This window comes from Perna viridis, chromosome 3, assembly GCF_037379345.1.
Source record: "Perna viridis isolate PV_CMFRI_1.1 ecotype Kerala chromosome 3, ASM3737934v1, whole genome shotgun sequence".
In the NCBI taxonomy this organism is placed as follows: Eukaryota; Metazoa; Mollusca; class Bivalvia; order Mytilida; family Mytilidae; genus Perna; species Perna viridis.
Window position 1 is genome coordinate 38,265,422 of NC_142447.1, and position 21,175 is coordinate 38,286,596.

At 31.7% G+C, this 21,175-nt stretch overlaps 1 protein-coding gene and 1 long non-coding RNA gene across 2 annotated transcripts; one reads left to right on the forward strand and one right to left on the reverse strand.

Moving 5' to 3' along the window:
• Positions 1–2,734: 2,734 nt before the first annotated feature.
• LOC148622166 (DDB1- and CUL4-associated factor 10-like) lies at positions 2,735–20,336 on the forward strand. Its single transcript, XM_088571783.1, has 6 exons — positions 2,735–3,055; positions 4,865–4,978; positions 6,366–6,563; positions 9,066–9,369; positions 15,276–15,335; positions 15,596–20,336. The coding sequence occupies exons 1-6, from the start codon at positions 2,847–2,849 to the stop codon at positions 16,487–16,489; spliced, it is 1,779 nt and encodes a 592-aa protein (XP_088427909.1). The 5' UTR covers positions 2,735–2,846; the 3' UTR covers positions 16,490–20,336.
• Positions 9,449–14,065, reverse strand: LOC148622167 (uncharacterized). The gene is made up of 4 exons (XR_015920583.1): positions 13,916–14,065; positions 12,724–13,004; positions 11,975–12,119; positions 9,449–10,006 (listed from the first exon to the last, which is right to left on the reverse strand). It is a non-coding gene; the product is annotated as an uncharacterized LOC148622167 (long non-coding RNA).
• Positions 20,337–21,175: the final 839 nt, after the last annotated feature.

A 21,175-nucleotide genomic window follows, 5' to 3' on the forward strand; every position in this document is an offset into this window, starting at 1 on the left:
TATATTACAAAACCCCTTTCTAATATTAAAAAAATAATTTTTTTTATATTAAAAATTCAATTGAATTTCAAAATATTGAAAAAGGATTTTTTGATATTAGAAAATCATTTTGTAATAACAAAAATGTGACTGACTTAGCAATATTGCAAATTGATTTTTTGATATTAGAAATTCATTTTCTAATAATATGTAATATTACTAAATGTGTGGTATTTTGTAATCTTACTCAATCAGGAATTTGTAATATCAAATCAAAAAATTAATTTTTAATATTACAAAATATTGATTTTGTCCACTTTGGCTTGCCATATAAATAGTAAAATATTGCATCACATCCATAAAATCGATATAACAGTAGCTTATTGTGCACTATCAATGAAAAAATATAAACAAAAATAAATAAATAAAAGAGACGACTGTGTCATAAGCGCGTGATACGCCCGTCCCTTCCTAAGTACTACCGAACGCACACCCAAAACAACTGATTAGTACTTCTCTGTCTAAAATTCATGGCCAAACTTAGATGAAATGCGCTATGGAAAAAATGTGGGAAAATCTTTCTTTTATAAACAGTAAAAAAAATCTAAGTCACAGATTTAAATAGGTTTTTGGTTGTTTTCTAATTATATATTAAATATATCTAAGTTAAAAAGACCAAATTATGAATAATGATGTGTCACCCATTGCCTGATTCTTACACATGGTATTTCAGTAGCAGTCTTTGTAAGAATCATGCAAATTATGTGATATATGATACACCCCTAAAAAGCTTACACATTTTTATTTTGTTATTAAGTTTCTTTATAAGTCCATATGAAGAAATGTAAAAAATATTCAATCCAATCTACCTACTCTTTGGAGATAATGGACATTGAAAATACAATGCTTTCTATTGTATTTTAGTGTTATTTACAGAGTTATCTCCCTTAATTTTGAGTTCTACCGTACATTCTACATAATTTATATCTCTTATGAACAAGGGTTATATGGAAATCTACATGATATTTTCTGTTTCCTATAGCATTTTTAAACAAAATATCAACAACAAAAAATAAATAAAGATATGAAGGCTTCCCAACCTTGTATCACATTTTGCATGATTCTTAGCTGGAGTGCTTCTTATAAAAATAAGTAAATCTTCGAAAGGGATAATACAAAACGCTTCGTCCTTGACGAGCGTATGAGATATCAGATGGGTCCGAAACGAAAAAGCTCAAAGATCTTATTGATTCAAAAAAAATAAGTGAAAAAATCTCAGGGAAAATGCGGAACCTGATGCAGAGATTCGTAGACATGAAATTTCTTAAAACTCAACATATGAACGAGTCTGTATTTTCATAAGTCCAATTCAGTATAACAAATTTACATATTTTCAAAACAACCAAACAAAAAAACTTTATACTGTAGGTAGCTATGATAATTGAATAGGTTTGCTCTGTGTAACTCAACTAACGATATTCTTACATCTAGAACTGCTACTTTTTTTTCAATCAGAATTCCTCTTGATTAAGACCAAAAACTTCCCAAAAAACGAAACGCATTTCAACGAAAAGTGCACGTATTTTACCTGTTACTTATTACTACTGAAAACATTTAAAAAAACATTTGAAAAAACTTATTTATTCCCGTGAATCCTAGGAATTTACCATAATTTTGCGGTATGGTAGCCAGGTTGTGGACTGTTCTTCCACTCGGAAGTATTGTGGACTTTTCCATTGGGCCATTGCGACTCATTTTTTTTTTCAGTCTTCTTGATAAAGACTAAAAACCTCCCCACAATAAACTTATTTCAATGTAAAATATGTGTCTTTCACATGTTACTTATTGCTATTGAAAACGCTGGCTTTAATTTTTTTCCCCGAAAGTTTGGTATGTCTAAAATATCTATCCCATACTCGTACCCGTACCAACTTTTCACCGTAACAAATACTATTTTTCCAATTTCTTCATTATTTCGTGATATGTCCGGCTTAAACTTGGTACACATTTACAAAATGACTTGATGGTAAGGCTAGAATTAATTATTTTTAAAATGTTTGTCGAATGAATTGATTTTATTCGATTTTCTGTTTTCAAAAGGTCTAAAATGTGTAACCCAAAATCAAAGTCCGGTATTTTTGTTATTTGTAAAAAATTAATGCATATTTCACATTAGAACATCATAATATTATCTTAATTTCCTTGACGATAAATTAAAGTCTCATTAGATTCTGTTTATGAGACTTTGTTTTTCATTCTGAATAAGATTGTATCCATTCTTTGCTGGTACGAGGATTGGAGCTAGGAACAGCAGGGAGTTCAAACTCAATTAATCACTTCTTTTTTCAAAACAATATCAAAGCTTTAAAAACTTTATCCAATGTCTTAAGATGAAGTTGTAACCTCTAATGACTTTAGAAAAAACGTGAAATTCGGACAGGAAAGTGAGAAATAGTCAATAAACTGTTGGGTACGGTAACTTTCGGTTACACATTTTAGATCATTTGACTTCAGAAAACCGATTAAACAAGAAATATCATAAAAATATATATTATTTCTTGATTAGAAATAAAATGAAACGCACTTTTGCATATCTCAGGCAATTTCAGTTCTTAACATATCGTAAGAATGAATATTTTACCAACTTATTATTTGGGTACGGGGAAAGGTTGGTACGGGTACGGATACGGGTTACACATTTTAGGCCATACCCAGAAGTTTGCGATATGGTAGCCAGGTTGTAGACTGTTCCTTCACTCGGAAGTATTCTAGACTTTTCTGCCAGCCCATTTCGACTCATTTTTTACATCTAATGCTGGATTTTTTTTAAACATCAGTTATCTTGAATAAGACTACCATAGTTTGATATGTCATTTCGACATCAGCACAGGAAACGAAGACCACTGTTTTCATCTGTTCAAACTCGAGAGCTTGGCGATAAAATATGCGACGGAGAATCCAACAGAAAATGCTCATCACTTTTCTCCAATATCAATGCAACATACACATGGGATCCTACAAAAACAAACAGTTGCCATCATGGGGGAATATTCAATTTTGACTTTTCTCCCAATGGGTAAGAGGGAACTTCTCGCATATTTGTGATTTGGCCACACTAAAACTACCTACCCATGTCTAGTCTGAATTTAATTAATTCCTCTGACCCTGAAACCCTCCTCTTTTTTATTTGGATATTGATTTTTCAGGTTGGGTTCCAAATAATCAATGTACATAAAATGTACATGTAGTGTTGTACCATAATTATACATTTGTACCATCTTTGGAGGCAAGTTTTATTTTGCTTGGTTGCCTGTTTAGTAAGGCAAAAATCGCATGAATATAGCTGAAATATTGCTGCTCTGACGTTAAACCCCAACAAAAAAACAAAACAATCAAGTAAGGCAAAAAAGTCAGATAAAAAAATGGCTCAATGAATATTATTATTATCTCAGCTATGCTAGAGGTTGTCAGGCAAGCTATTTTCTGACAATGTTGGAATATGGAGGAATGGAATTTCAACCCACTACTTATACCATATGTCATGTGTGTCATGTACATACACATTGTACTATTGGTGAAAAAAGTGCAAGACAGTGTAAAAATATCCTGATATTTTTAGATTGATGAAATAAATCAAGCAGTTTTCAGTGATGATACTACATGTAGTGTTTTTTTTTTTTTTTTTTCCAAAACTTTGTCACACTAATTCATGAAGTGCCACTTTTGGCATTCCCATTAAATGTTATTTGTAATTTTGGATGTGTTCACTGTAACCTTAGTATAGGCTACAATGTATGTAAGTCTTTTTGTGTGGTTTTACGAGAATGGGTTCAAATCTTCCATTCAAATGCATAGAAGTTTGTCATTTACAGGGCGTTGAATCAAGTATTACATTCCTTGAAACGTTCATGTTTCCCATTTTGGCATTCGTGCATCGTTTATTGTGCACTTACATATCATTTTGTGTTTGTTTAAACGCAAGACAGAAGCGTCTGTTTAATCATACTTTGGGAGCATTCGTTTAAACGCAGGATAGAAGCGTTCATTTATTTTTATACTTTTATTAAAATTATTATTTCCTTGATTCAACTATTATTTTTTATATTTTTTGCTATTATTAATTTATGTAATTTCAATAATTTTATTTTCTATTTTTTCTTCCTTCTTTATTTATTAATATTATTATTTTTCATTGCTTGTCTATCATGTATTAAATGCACGCTAGGAGCATTCGTTTATCGTTGGTTTAAATGCACGCTGGGAGTGTTCGTTTATCATGCATTTAAACAACAGATAGGAGCATCCGTTTAAACGTACGATAGAAGCATTTGTTTATCTTGCGTTTGGTTAGCGTTTAGCATGTGTTTGGGTATCGTGTGTGTGGGAAACATAGAAGTCTTAAGGAGTGTAAAAATTAAAAATCTTTCTCTTGTAAAAATAATGATAAAAAATTACAAGATTTTATTTTACTTGGGTCTTGATAAAAATATTTAGAAAGCCAATAAATAGAAGATTTTGCATTGTAATGCAGTCCTCGGAGATTCCAGAAGTAAACAAGAAAATGCAGATCAGTCTTCAGATGTCATTTATGTTCTACATTGAAAATTCAAGTACGGAAAACAAAACTAGAACGAGACTTGCAAACTGTATAACCTTTTTATTTCTTCATTTTAAATTTATTATTACATGTAGCTAAATTGATAAAGAGGTCTGGCATTTACAACTTGATGAGTTATTAGTCTTGCCTTAGATGTACATATACACATGGAATGAATAATAAAGTGCAAACCCATCCTGTGAACTAATGTGTAAAAAGTCAAATCATAAAAAAGTAGTTTACTGTATAAGCACTCTGTAATGATATTTGGGTGGCCTTTATTTTCAGATCTCTCTTGGCTGCAGCATGTGAAGGTCACAGTGTTCTTATATTTGATCCATTCTCACACAAACTGGTCACAGAAGTTAATAAAGCTCATGATGATTGTGTTAATTGTGTCAGGTTTGTGTTAGTTGTTTCTAAGTAACTATTGTTCATCAAGTCAACTGTTTCAAATAACCAAGTACATATACAATGTTTTATCGTATTACATGACATATCTTAGATTGACTTATACATTATAAACATAGTTGAAAGCCTACAGTGTTCATGATGTTGCATCATAATTTCAGAAGTAACAAGCTTTCTGATTGGTTAAAAATTTCTGTATATCATCTCATTAACCAAATTTTGTAATATGATGTCATCAACCTTTTTTGATGATATACTCTTAAATTTGATTTTAAAATTAAATTATAATATAAAGAGTGGCTGTTATATTTCCTTGGCCTTTGAAGAAGTAACCTTAATTATGTGGTGCGCACTAAGTAACCTGCTAAGTAATTCCTTAAATAATTGTAGGAGCAACTTCTAAGGTACATGTAAACCTGTTTCTTGCACCTAACCACAATCACTAGGAATGTAAACAAATTAGTACTGTTAAACTATTTTGATGTATGATTTTGTTAAAAACAATTTGTTTGTCATTGACTTTATTTCTATGTTATCAGTAAGAAATTCATATTTTGTTAGTAGAAGTTTGAAATCTGTTATCTTGTAAAAAAATGCAAAATGGGTACCTAGAATATAAAATAAATGATATCAAAGTTAATGCCCTTTTACCTTTTTGTGAAGTAAACAAAGGGGTAGAATCAAAATAGCTAAAAATCAGAACTACTTAAAGTATTTGTGGTAATGTTAGTAAAAAAAATAGTTTTATTTGATTATTATATACTGATTTTGAAGTAAAAAAGTGTCCACATAAGTGTAACAAAAATATGTTTGAACCATAGTTGCTTCAGATGGTATTTTCTTGTGAGTCAAGTTTGTGTTTTTTTTTTAATTTAAATGTAGATATAGTTGTGAACATCAGTGTATAGACTATAATAGATAAAATTTTCAAATTATCTACTTTGAATGTGATGTAAAAGTAGGTTAGATCCATTGAACTAAGTATTTTGAAAAAACTCCAGTTGAATATAACATTTAGATCACCATTCCTGAAAATATTTTTTGTTGTGTTAATGGGCGTGAAATACATGTAGGGCTTAACAACATTACCCCTTTGAATGTGTTTTCAGCTCATAACTAGTCTGCCACAAAAGATATACTTAGATCAAATTGGAAAAAAATGAGAGCTTTTACTTATGAAAAATTCTGGATCAAAAGCTTTTAATTTTAAGTTGAATTTATATTGATTGTTCCCCAGATTATCATGGATTATGTCAGCAAATGTCCTACAATTGACCCAATGACAAACTACATAGTTTTTTTGATACACATGTAAGTATTCAGACAATATTTATATAAGCATATATAGGTATTTTTTGATAGTATATTATACTTTCAGATTCTTAGACTCAAGACTGCTTGCCACTTGTTCAGATGACAACAATGTTGCCTTGTGGGATATTCGTTACTTAAAAACCAAGTTGCACTTGTTGAGTGGCCATACAAGCTGGGTTAAGAACATTGAATATGCATCTGATTGTGGGAAACTAGTGACTTCAGGGTTTGATGGAAATATATTTACTTGGGATATAAACAGGTATACTTTTGTCTGCTGCAGTATTATCATCCTTTGTATAAGTGTCTGCTGTAATTATACCTTTGTAAACTTTGTTTGCATGGGTATATACAAAGCACCTTTTTAGCTCACCTGGCCGAAGGCCATCTGAGCTATTGCCATCACTTGGCATATGTCATTGTGGTTAACAATTTTTTCAAAACTCTTATCCTCAGACACAATTAAATTCTGACTTTGGTAAAAGTGTTCAGCATGATGAGATCTATCTATGGTCAAATTTTCATTTAATCTGTTGAGCCATGTTATGAGTAATTGTCTACTTTCGACGTTTTTTGCTATTTGTAATGTTATTTCTTTCAAAAATCTTCTTCTGTGACACTACTTGATCAATTGGATCCAAACTTGGTATGAAGATTCCTTTGGGTATCCTGCATAGAACTGATGTGGGGATTTATGATCTGTCAAAAACATGGCCACTGTTACTAAAAATAGAACATAGGGGTCAGACTGTAGTTTTTCGCATATATTTTCCAAACCGTTAGGTTTATCCACATTTTATCATAGTTAAAAATCTTCAGCATGATGAGATCTATCTGTGGTAAAATTTATATTTTAATCTGTTAAGCAGTGTTGGAGTTATTGCCCTTTTCAACCTTTTTTTTAGCTCATCTGGCCACAGGCCATTTGAGCTATTGCCATCACTTGGCGTTTGTTGTTGTCGTCAATCATTGTCGTTAAAATTATACAAAACTCTTTTCCTCTGCAACTACTTGACTAATTAGAACTAAACTTGGTATGAATGTTCCTTGGGGTATCCTGAATATAACTGATGTGGGGATTTATGGTCTGTCAAAAAAACATGACCACCGTTACTAAAAATAGAACATAGGGGTCAGACAGTAGTTTTTCACATATATCTCAAAAACTGTTAGGTTAAGCTAAATTGTGACGAGGTAAAAGTGTTCAGCATGATGAGATCTATCTCTGGATAAATTTTGGTTTTAATCCATTGAACCATACTAGAGTTGTTGCCCTTTTTTGACGTTTTTTGCTATTTTTGATGTTATTTCTTTTAAAATTCTTCTCCTCTGACATTATTTGATAAATTGGAACTAAACTTGGTATGAGTGTTCCTTGGTGTACCTTATAGAACTGCATAGAACTGATGTGGGCAATTTTGATCTGTCAAAAAACATGGCCACTATTGCTAAAATTAAACATAGGGGTCAGACCGTAGTTTTTCACATATATCTCCAAAACTGTTAGGTTTAACCAAATTCTTTCAATAGCTGAAATGATCCTTTTAATTAGGACTACAAAAGTCTTCAGGGATAAAAGTTGTTAGACAACTCTTTGTAAGAGTTATTGGCCTTGAAAGGGGAAAAATGACTTTTTTTACAGTTTTCAGTCTGAATCTTGAAAACTATGATAGATTAAAAGAAACTTTCAATTGTTGAAATGATCCTTATGATAATACCTATCAAAGACTTCTTGAGTCGAAATTGTTGGACAACTTTGTGTTAAATTTATTTCATTTTTCTGTCCACTTTTTTTGTAAGTGCAAATCCTTCTAAAACCTTCAAGGGATTTTTATGAAACTGTGTTGAAAGCTTATGCATCTTATGTATATGCACAGAAAGGTAATTAATGATGGAAACTTGCAAAGAAAGTTAATCCAACTTCAAAACTTAAGTGATTAAATCTCATTCTATGCACTTAAATGAAACTTCATAGGATGGTCAAGTATCATATGCAGATGTGCTAATAAAACAATTATTGTAGCTAGACACCTGCAAAGAGGATTATCCAACTGTTAGGTACATTGACAAATAACATAAGCTTCTTTTCCTAAATGTACTGATAAACTGTTACTTATATTATAGGAAATTGAGACATGATCTGATGTCATATATATGTGCATTCAAAGAAAAAAAATATAATTATTGAATAATGCACACAAGATAATCCAACATTTTTAATTGGTTAAATTTCAGGTGAAGTAGGGATATCAGGATTCAAGCAAAAGATGATAAATTAATGTTATTCAATACCATAAAGTTACTATGAAGTAATGTATGGGTTTTGTAACTGGAATTATAACTTATAAGACATACCTGATACTGATTTTGTTCTTTGGGCTATTTTTACAAAGCTAGTCCCTATCCTTCAGAATACTGCAAATGAATAGTCTAATGATGGTGGCTATTAAATATGAAAATATGAGAATAAAGCCTGACCTACTGTTATTTTTCTTGGACTAGACATTATGTTTTGCTACTGAGGCAGGTGCTTTACTTAGGTACACAATGTTTTTAAAAAGGTTATAGGAGGGGTTTCAGGACAAAACATTCAGGTGGAGATTGGTTTCTTGTTAATTTTAGACAGTTTTTAAATGTATAGTGGCACACCTACTGGAGTTATTTACTGTACTGAAAAACATTTGAGAAACTTTTTTACTAGTACATCAAGAATTTGGAAAAAGTTGTGATACTTTGTAATTTTTCATTGAATTTAACATTTCAGTTATTGTGAGGGAAAAATAGAGGGCAAGAAAGTATTTTCTCACAAAATGTTAATGAGGTCCAAGTTGTCACCAGACTGCTCTAAATTATTAGTGTCAACACAGGAAGGCAGGCTTATAATGATTAGTAATCTAGACCTCAACAATCTTGGAGAAGACATGAAGGATTTTTTACCTCACCGATTTCTTACACGTAGAAGTCAACCACGGGACAATACTCCTTTGGACAGGAGAAAGAGAAACAACTTTGAAATAATCAATGATTGGCCTCTTGGCAATGGAGCTGGAGACATAGCATCAATACAGGTATGTACATGGGTTACTTCCCTTGACATAGCATGTTCCATGTATAGGATTATACCAGTATGAGGAAGACTTCCAATGACAAAATATACTAACAAGGATGTACGTATACTTCTTCTTATGACAAAATTGTACCTGTAAAATCTTTAAAATTATTACATGAACATATTGTCTTGACAACACCCATGATAATGTTGTAGACTTAAAAGATTTAATGACCAGTAGGTCTTAAATTGCAATATATATGCATGTCTTTCTCTGTGCTATGTATCATGGTATATTGGTGTCCATCCATCTGTCATTCACACTTTGCATATAACTCAAAAATGCTGCCACCAGTTTTCTTAGAAACTTGATGAATTGTATCTTTCTATTAATGTGAGCTCCATTTCAAATTATAGAATTTTTTATATGATTGCAAAACATTTGTAGTATAATGGTATCATGCTGTTGTTGTTATTTTTATCATCGCCACTTTTAGGCCAGGTGAGCTATTGCCATCACTTGGCGTTCGTCGTCGTTGTCGTTAACAATTTCTTCAAACATCTTCTCCTCTGAAACTACTGAATGGATTTGGATGAAATTTAAGATGGTTGTTCCTTAGAGTATCCTGCACAAAATGACCGTTTTGATTTTTGATCTGTAAAAAAACATGGCTGCTGTTACTAAAAATAGAACATAGAGGTCAGAGAGCAGATTTTTGCATACATCTCCAAATCTGTTAGGTTTATTAGCCAATAGCTTTCAATTGCTGAATTGATCCTTATTATAAGGCTTACTAAAGTCTCCAGTGAATCAAATGGAGTCAAAATTGTCTGACAGCTCCTTTGTTAGAGTTATTGCCCTTGAAAGGCAAAAAATTTAACCAGGTGAGCGATACAGGCTCCTGGGAGCTTTTCGTTTGACACTTCATGTCTGGACAGTAGTTTGAGTGTATAGATCTTTATGAAAATACACTACAAGGTACCATACGTCAAAAGGAAGCCAGGGCTTAATTTTGTGGGTTGTGACTTAATTGTTTAGGAATTAAGGACCAAAAAAAGGTCCAAAAAACAAGCATTTTTAGATGATTTCCAGATAATAACTGGAGAATCTCTTTGAAATTGTAACAGAAGGCGTCATACTACAATAGGACAACTGTGATTGATTTTGTGTGTGTGTGGGGGGGGGTTGTGTCACCCAATCCTTTTGGAAAAGGGGGCCATAACAAACATTGAGATGACTTGCATACAGTATCTTCACTATTCAGGCAAGAACTTCACTATTAGTTAGTGGATCTCTGAAATTATGGAACAATGTGCTATACCAAAAAAGGACGGCTTGAATAAATGTTATGGGGGTAGAGACTTGAAAAAATCACTTCATTATTGTACCACAAGGTGCCGTATTACATAAGATAAGCTTGGATTGGTTCAGATGGTTTTGACACGGAAAATTTAGGAAATGGGGCCAAACCCTAACATTTTTGTGGTGTCAGGACGATAACCTGATTAAATGTGAATAGATCTTTTTAAAATTGTACCACAAGGTGTTGTACCACAAAAGCAAGGTTTGGATAGATTTTTAAGGTTGTGACATGAACTGTTTAGGAATTAGGGCCCAAAAAGGGAATCAGAAACAATGTATCTCTTTGATATTCTACCACAAGTTTCCAAATTTGATTTTGGGGGTTTGGACTTGAAACATTTAGGAAAAAGGAACCAAAAACGGAACAAGCATTTTCCTATGTCAAGGGAAAACAAGTGGGAGTCCTATGAAGCTGAATCTTATCATGTATTTTTATTTTGGTATTTTGGACCAAGCTAGTGTTACAATAGTATATTTTAATTATTTTATAAGATTTGTCTATGAAATAAAATAAATGATATAGTTGGAATTACACAGCACACAGAAATTACTTCACTCGTCTATTTTTAGGTCTTATTCAATAGTGTATCTATCCTTTGTAGTGAAAGGGATTTAAACTTATTACATTGTTATTCATATATTTGTAAAAAGCAAGAGCGCTAATAATTAAAAAGTGTTTCCTTATATCAATAAAAATGTACTATAAGTGAAGTAAGATTATTATTGCAGTATCCAGTTACAACAACAAAAATTCTAGGTGTTCCTATTCTTAGATCATAATATCAATATAAAAATAGGAGATGTGGTGATTGGCTGATTGCCAATGAGACAGTCATACACTAAATGTCTAGCAATGAACAATTAAACTTCTACAGGTCCCCACAAGGCCTTCAATGATGGGTAAAACCCATACCATAAAGCAAGCTGTAAAAGGCTTCAAAATAAATGAAGTGAAACTTCATAAAAGATGAAAATCAACCTAATCTATAGAAAAAAAAAGTAAAACGAATAACAATGTACAAAAAAAACCACAACAACCACTGGACTACAGATTCCTGCCTTGGGACAGGCACATAAAGTATGTGGCAGCCTGAGCACTAAACACCCCCTAACCTGATAAAGAAGTAGGAAAATACAACAATAAAATGCACTAAAAAAAATCTGTTGAATTTGGCTGTAACTCTTGATATCAAACAGAGTACAAACACTTTAACAAATAGAACAAAAGACAACAAGCTGTATCAATCTCAAAAGTACTCACTGTAAGCTAGTCCAAAATCCAATCTCGTTGTAAGCTAGTCCATAATCCAGTTTTCTGTAAGCTAGTCCAAAATCCAGTCTTGCTGTAAGCTAGTCCAAAATCCAGTCTCGCTGTAAGCTATTCCAAAATCCAGTTTTTCTGTAAGCTAGTCCAAAATCCAGATATCGGGTTAAATAAGAGAAATGCGAAATTGCAAATTTTTAGAACGCTTCAGAACATTTTCATTCTGTATCAGAAACTTTAATCACAATTCAAAACCTGAGTTGTTCTAAGCTTGATAGACTTGCTGCAAGTCCCTCTCTTTATATTATAGAATATATGAAAAAAAATTATTGATTGCATGTATCCCTCTGATAGCAAATCAACTAATTATTATGGGAGAGAGGGACTTGTGTAGTCTGATTTTGATACTTTCACAGAAATTGGTAGTGGTGTTATCATAGAGGTTAATTACATAGATTTTCTGTATCATATATAATAAAGAGGGACTTGTAGCAAGTCTATAAGCTTGAATGTTGTGTCCATACTTGCCCAAACTGTTCAGGCTTTGGCCACTGCAGCCCTATCAAGCTATGTCTTGCAAAGCATTTTATTTTGGTTGGTGACTAAATGAAAAATCAATGACTTTGGCTGGATAGTACCTCTATGATCTATTTCTTCCGAATTTTGGTGAATAGATTGTGGATATAAAATCTTGGATAGGATTGATATTCACTGAATTCGTTAAAGGGGACCACTTTTTAGCTTACCTAGCTTAAAAGACTATGTGAGCTTTTGTCATCACTTGGCGTCCATGGTAGTCATTGTCGTTGTCTTCCTTGTCCATCGTCCATCAATAACTTTTCTTTACAAATCTTCTCTGAAACCACTTAACAGGATTGATAAAACTTGGTGACAATCATCCTTCACATGTCTATTCCCAAACTTATCCGTTACGGTCCCTTACCAAAAATTTAGAAAATTCTGTTGACCCTTCTAGGAGTTATGGTTCTTGAAAGTGACATTTTTTGTCATTTTTGTCAGTTTTTGCCTGTTATATAGAAAGTGAAAGCAGATTGATAATTAATGTAAATTGTTAAAATGTTCAATATTTTAATATCTATTTTGGTGTAAATTTGACACTTCTTGAAATATTGCCCCAAAAAGTGTCATTATAACAAGTTTCCCTGTTTTTGCCTGTTGCTAACAACAATAGCAGATTGATGATTAATTTTAATGTATATATGTAAAAGTAAGTAAAGATCTATGATTGGTACAAATTTGGGAACAAATCTATTGATTGCATTTTTTAATGATTTTTTCACTTTTAGCATGTTATTCAGTTCACATAAGTAGAATGATGATTAATGTTTAAATGTTTGACTATTCCTTGGTGTTGCATATATTCAACTTTTAAAGTTATTAAACCAGGTGACTGATTCAGGCTCTTAAGAGCCTCTTGTTTGGATTTTGATCCTTCAGGATCAGGATCAAAATACCTTATTATGGCACCTGTTCCCTACTGTTTCTGAACACTACCAAAAATATTGTCCACATATAATTACACCCCCGATCCAAAGGAAAGGGGGTATACTGTTTTACCTTTGTCCCTGTTTATGTGTGTGTGTGTTTTCGTGTGTCCATGTTTCTGTGTGTCCATAATTAATTTTTTTTTGTCACAGCTTCTCAGCAATTATTTATCACATTGGCTTGAAATTTTAACACATTCTTCCTGTAGGTTTGCTGTATGGTTGGATACATTTTTCAAAAAATTTGCCGTTAACTTCCTGTTTACGAAGGACTTTGTTTATTTTTTACTTTATTTTTTTGAGAGTTGAAATTTTTGTCGCCCTTTTCTCGGCAACTACTAATCACAGCTTGAAATTTTAAGATATTCCTCCTGTAAGTAAACGATATATTGGGATCTATTTTGGAAAAAATTAACAATAACTTCCTGTTTACCTGTAAATTTTCTTTATATCATGATTGATGGTGAGGATATCACTAGTGAGCCATAGCTCACAAATTTCTTGTGCCTTTAATATCAATCAATGTCTCTTTCATAATCAGTATATATGTTTCAGGCAATTATTCAGCTAAATGATATGCTGTCATTGCTGCAAATAAAATTAAGATCAAGTCTTCAAATCAATTTTTGATCTTGAAAGGTGTTAAGTAAAAGAGATTTGCAGAATGTGTCATGAAACATTATATGTGTTAAGTGCAAAAAATAGCAGTTTTATATATTATAAATTTCAATATGCTGTACACGTGTTTCAAGGAGTAACCTCTCATCAGCAGCATTTAAATCAAATATGTAGGAAGATCATAATCAAAATATTAGAAGTACTCATAACCAAATCTATTGAAAGAGGAAGCCAAATCCATCACAGAGAGGTTCTACCATATGCAAAGCACAGAATGAAGCAGCAGTGTTTTACATATTTTTAAATTTGGAATACTGCAAAATTTCATAAAAAGGGTAAATAATATGTGATATTATTCGGGGTCAGAGAAGTCTGACTACTGGGTTGGTGAATACCCTCGGGGACCTCAGGTCCACCAGCATGTTCCATTTAATGCACCTATTAGTCAAATCCTTCATCATTTCATAAATATTTTATGGTCAATAAAAGGAAGTAAATAGTAGTCATTTTCACCAAATAAAATTTTCAGGAAAATTCAAATTGATTAAAAGTGTCTTTTTCTTAAGCTGAATTTGGTTTTATTTGAGTATAATTTCAGTGTAGGAATAAATACTCGGGTATTTTCTGACATCAATATTAAAGATTAGCATTCAGTTTAAACATTTAAGAAAAAAGTCTAAAGTAATTTGGAAATGTGACTATTTTACATTATATAATCTTTGAAACTATCCGTATATGCTAGCAGCACTATGATTATTTGTGTAAAAGGATTTAAATCTTTCTGAAAAGAGTGCAAATTTGTATGCATTGTATTGAAAGCGTGCCCACTAAGGTTTTTAATTACAGATAAGATATACATTAATATGTTTATTTTACGCCATCAATCAAACATGCTTTTCATCACCTATGTGATAAACAAATATCAAATATCAAATAACAATAAATAAGCTATCCTACAATATGTCAAAATTTCATATTTTTTTCCAATAACAGCATGAGAATTTTGAAATTTGCAAACATTAACATATAAGTGCATTCCTTTGTTCATCAGTTTCCCCATTATATTTGTGTCATTAAGTATCTAATAAAGAATGGAAGTTGTTTCAAAGCATTAAAGTGGTGAACAGGATTTCTTTAATTCTACATGTAATTCCATCTTTTTAATATTTGTTTAGATCCATCCTCAGGGTTGGTGTGTTTTGTCACGCAATGTCAGTAGAGACTGCAAGTCTGAGGTTAGTATTTTCTTATTGTGACATGACGAAATTTGAGTTTGTCTTCACTATTTATTCAATTTTTGTTTTGTTTTTTGTAAAGGTCATTTCTATTTTTGTTATAAATTTATGCTGAAAAGGCTTGTGTGTTTTTTTCTTACTTGAAGTGAAGCTACTGATATTCTAGTGTAGGATCTTTATAGAATGCACAGCATATGAAGTAAATAACGTATTAGTTATTTGGACCAGTTTCATTGTTTAAATATTTATTGATCTTTCAGTGGACATGTGTACATGACATTCAGGATTACGAGTCGGAACCAGAGGAGGAGGTTTCAGAGGATGTTTACTCTAATTCTCCTCTACCAGATATGGATGCCTCAGTTTCCCCTCCACCAATATCACTTCCAACTTCCTCAGCAAACACTCCTGTATCACAACAAAATATTGTACCATATGTTTTGTTGACTTCAGCTATAGACTCACCGCTATCTCCTGATTCTGATGCTAGTAATGAAGATATAAATGGCTCCGCAGAACAAACTCCTGAAGGCAGCACTTCCAGTGATTTATTTAGTACTGAGGAAAGACAGACTCTTGCTAATGGGTATCACCCTCGAAGAATCAATGTGAATGGTGACCTTCCAAATGGACATAATGCTCACTTTACAGATTCTGACACTACAGAGGAATCGTCATCTGATGAAATGTTTTCTAATAACTTGTCTATATTTAGCAGTCGTTCTCTTGAAATATTAAGTATGATTGGTGCTTATGAATTTGAAAATGGAGAAATGCCTTTGACTTTTCACCGAAGACTTTATAGTAGATTTAGTTTAGGCCAGCATGAAAGGAGAAGAGAAAGACTTTTGTATTTCAAAGAAGAACTTAATGTTGGGAGAGGCTTCATAAAAGAGCTGTGTTTCAGTAGTGATGGAAGACTTGTGTGTTCACCATTTGATTTTGGAGTGCGATTGTTATCATTTGATCCAGAATGTAGAGAACTTTGTGATTTAGTTTCACCTGGCCCCATTAGACCATTGAGAATGTTTGAAGTAAAGAGCTGTATTTCTCACAGTAGCGTTGTAGTGACTTGTAAATTTTCTCCTCAGCATTGTATGCTTGTGTCAGGTTGTCTGAGTGGAAAGGTAGTCTTTCATCAGCCTGTGTTGTAGTACTGGTAGCTGAATGTTAGTATTGATGCATATAACCTAATAAGATTGTGAGAGGTAGTTGGATAGGAAAACAAAGAAATTATTCTTTGATGTTCGAGTTTTAATTAATTTTGCATGAAAAAATACACTGCAAATTCAGAAGCTAGTGATTGGAATTAAATTTTTAAAATTTAATGTTCCATTATCTAATGCAACCAGGCTCCTTTGAACATTCTTTTGTAAAAAAAAATACTGACTTTAAGGAGTATGTCAATACATCTCGACTGCGATAAATTACAACTGAATTTTAATGACATGAAACGTTTATTTGTATGTAAGCACTTTAATATGAATTATTTTAATAACACATATATGCATTCTTTTCAAAGTTGCATTTAAATCTGAACTATAGTAATCCTTACAATAGGTGTACATAATACATGTATTGACTGAATTCCAACTCGTCTACATGTATCAGTAATTAAGTACATTTTCACTTACAGGTACATAATTTTGTTTTTCAAGCTAGCTCAAGTATGTTTTGTGTGGATAATTGTATGATTATTAAGTGTCATCGTTTACGTAAATGTATTTAACAAGTGCAATTGAATTGGTAATTATACATATAATTATGTACATATATTGTCTGTATTGGATATTACTTGGAGGCAATGTCAAAGTAAACTTACATTTTGTAAATTATCACTTTGAATCGATCATTGTCTGTAGTTAACATTTCCTTAAACTAACCAGCATGGAAAGATTTGATAAAAAGGTCATTCATATACAATCCAATGTTGGTTCCGCTCTGTAAGTTTTACAGAGTTCAACTCTTGAAACTACTGGGGCTTACTCTGGTTGTTGATCTGAATGCCCTCTAGAAATGATCCTCTTTTTTATGTGGCTTTGGTGGCTCAGTGATTGGATCTTTCATTCAAATTTTCATCAGCTCATTATAGGAAAACCTATTTTGGCTGATATCTGGACTAACACTTAGCTTAAGCAGAAATGAGAATTTTGAGGACTTCCACATTTTAGTACATACATGTATGATTTACTTTCTGTATTGTTCACTGCAAGACAATATGTAAGCTTCTGTGGTCAGTTACACAGAAACATTGTAAGTGTAAAATTATTTGTAAGTTATGACAACACAATGTTATTTTCTATTATGACATCATTACTAACAATTTTACACTTACCAGTACAATGTTTTGGTGAAATCCACTGATGGTTAGTCAAATGTCAAAGATGAACTTCCTATCCGAATTAGTTAGGAAGGATGAATGAAAGGAGTTCTACACATCTACTTCCTATTTTCAATACATGTTCAAGGTTAGAATTAAATAATTTAATAAACTCGCCAAGGGGCAAGTGACAATTAAATTTGATTTGCCTTCATTTCTTTTTAGTTGTCCAGCAAGCTGTAGAGGGGCTTGGGGCATCTCGTGTAATCAAGGTACACTTACAGCAGGGGATTGGGGTTGTTTAAGGCTAGGGTAAACAGAGCAAAATACTGCATTCTAGGCATTTCTTATATTATTTTTTTTCTCTGTGTAAATTCATTTTATATATACTTTTTCATGCAAGTAAACAAAATTGACTTCCAAGCAGACTAATTCCCTTGGAAATGGACTTGCCCCTGCTAATACAACCCATCCAAGAGCAATTGGGCTTCTGTTGATTTCAAACCCTGATATTCACTCAAAAATTATGATGGCAGAGCTGATTTGTTGTAGTTTTCTTACTATACCTACAGTAAGTGAAATTAGGCTTGTTGGAGTGCCTTGTTTTTTTTTTAATTTAATAATCTTGTTCTTATGGTGATGAAGTGTGGCAATAACAACCTTTTAATGATTTCAAATACTAGTAGATTATGTACTGGTTGTGTTATGCCTGTAAAACAGCATTGTATGCTCCACTAATTATACATTCTACAAAAGAGTCCCAAGTTTTATTATTTATTGTTGCAAGGTAAAAGATTATATCTTGATTAATATTAGGTGACTTTGGATTATGTATCATCTTTATCACGCAAGTATATGTTAACTACCCATCTTAATTTACCAAAAATATAATGTCATCATCATGTATGAGCACTTGGCTAAAGAGTATGTTCTTGGTTTGAGTTCAATATCTTATAAAATTTTAAAAAATCTACCAGTACCCAAGATCAATTTTTCTTTGGCCTAGTGGTTAGACTGTGAAGGGTTTTTTTTATGGCTGATACACCTCATAAATCATCATAGTATAAAATCTAAACAAGTAATACCTCTTTCAGATGTACATCATAAGTGCCAATGGATATTTTAACAACCTCATAACCACTCAAGTCCAAATTTAAAAAGATGTTTGTTTCCTATTACCTACCCACCTATTTTTTTCAGCTAAAAATAGTGTACCCTTAAGGATTTTTTTAAAAGTTTTTCAGTGTTGTAAGAGTCAGAATGTTTTTCCTATAGACTCAATGTAAAAAAATAAAATACAAAAAAAAAAAAAAATAAAAAAAATCCCCACCTACCTTTTTTTCAAAGGTGTAATAGGAACTATTCTGTCTGTTTTTTGCTTACCATTGATTTGATAGTGTTTCATCAATCATTTTAACACTATTATTTGTTTGATTTAATAGCTCCAAAAAGGAGATAATCAATATCAAGATATTAAGTCTAAATTAAAGGTTAAATGATAATGAAATAAATAAATTTATAAAGCAGCTGCAAGAATCATATTTGACCTGGGTTATGTTTAAAAAGGGCCTAAAACTTGGAACCTTACTCACCTGGAACCTATGGATTGTAGCCTATTATAGTCTGAGAAAAAATAAACTGAAATACTGAGATCTTGTACCACTGCTAGGGACTAGAACATTTATGATTGATTGTTAGATTCATTCCAAATTAGTTAAAATGTTTCATGTCAAAAGTGTATAAAGTTTTGATAATGTTCAATTTGAATTCATGGTTTTAATGATTCTTCTGATAACTAGTTTTAATGATTCCCAACATAGTTTGAATTAAATCAGCAAACAAGCTCTTATGCTAATTATATTTGCATTCTAAAATTCACACTTAGTTGTTCAGATTTTATATAATATCACATGCAGTATTATTTCTCTAGAATGACATGTATATTATATTGCACTAAAACATTGCTGTGACTAATTTAAAATTTAATACAATAAAATTATTGGTTTAATAGCAAACGCTTTTTGCTTCAAAAATTTATGATATAGTTTTTTCTGCTTTTTAAAATAGATTGCACATTGTATTGGTGCCATTTCTTTTAAAGATAAATACTTTTTATACTTTTCCCTTCCATAAATTTTACTTTTCCAGTTGGCTTGTTATTTGTTTGTTATTAATAGGAAATCATTGATGATAGGACTGATTTTTATCATACTAGTATTAAGCTGTCAGTACAAGCTTTGTTTAAACTGTGTTAGGAATGCTCTATGTGTCATTGAAATGAGTTTGAAAAGAGGGTTGGCGTAATTAGGGATAGATCTTTATGAAAAATACTGATCTTTTTAAATGATGATATTGAAGATTTGTAATAAGGATAGTTTTTATTGTAATTGTAAAGTGTGTTTTTTGTGTCATGTAATCAGAATTCTGTAGGAAGAGTTTATCCTTCCACAAAGTTCACCATTTACAATTATAGTTTGATATTGATGTAAAAATCATAGTTGATTAGCCAGGAAATATGGCCAATAATTGTATGATTGATTCAGTTTGCTATATTGTTCAGTATGTTATTTTTGAAGAAAATATTCTCATTTTATTGTAAATTATTCAGTAAAAATACATGCAAACATTAATTATTAATTCTTCAATCATGGAATAAAATAGAAATTATCTTGTCTACTAAACGCACGTTCTTAAAAAAAAAGGGAAAATAAGATTTCTATGAAAGTAATGAAATATCAGAATTTATTCTATGTAGTAAGGTAAGGCCCAATCATTTGATTTTGAAGATTGACTGGCAGTTTTTGGAAATAAGTATCATGGCCCTGAAAAAGTTTAAAATAAATATTTTGGTCCACACAATTCACAAACAGTTGCAGATTTGATACAGAAATATATTGTATTAAGAACTAAAATCTAATATTGCCTTCCTCGGAATACTTGTTTGATAAAGTATGCTTGTTGTATGTAATTAAAAAATTCTACTTACGATGATAGACGGAGAAGGCATTGTATTTAAGTAGCACTCCAGCTAAGGATCATGCAAAATGCGATTCATTGGTAAACAGCCTACATATTTTTATTTTTGATATTTTGTTTGAAATGTCATAGTAAGCAGAAATTAACATGTGGTTTTTCATATAACCTCTGCTCTTAGGAGATAAAAATTATATAGAATGCACTGTAGATTTCAAAATTAAGGGAGATAACTCTGTAAATGACGCTGAAATACAATAGAATCTACTGGAATTTCAATGTTGATATCTCCTAAGAGCAGGCAGATTTGAATGAATAATTACACATTTCATAGTATAGACCCATAAAACAACTTAATTACAAAAATAAAAATGTGTAGCCTTTTTTGGGATGTATCACGTTTTTCAGATTTTGCATGATTCTTACAAAGACTTAATTTGGCTCAATGTCCTTCCTTATGCCATGTTTTTTTTCCATTTCAGGATCGTCTTAACGTAGCCTAATCATCTTCTGGTTGAGTCATTCAAAGTTCAACCTTAGGAATGGC

Excerpts from the sequence above, each read along its gene's own strand:
- LOC148622166 (XM_088571783.1), top strand. The coding sequence starts at position 2,847 with ATGTCATTTCGACATCAGCACAGGAAACGAAGACCACTGTTTTCATCT. Across the intron at positions 3,056-4,864 it reads TTTGACTTTTCTCCCAATGG|ATCTCTCTTGGCTGCAGCAT; the intron begins GTAAGAGGGAAC and ends CTTTATTTTCAG. Across the intron at positions 15,336-15,595 it reads GTAGAGACTGCAAGTCTGAG|TGGACATGTGTACATGACAT; the intron begins GTTAGTATTTTC and ends TTGATCTTTCAG.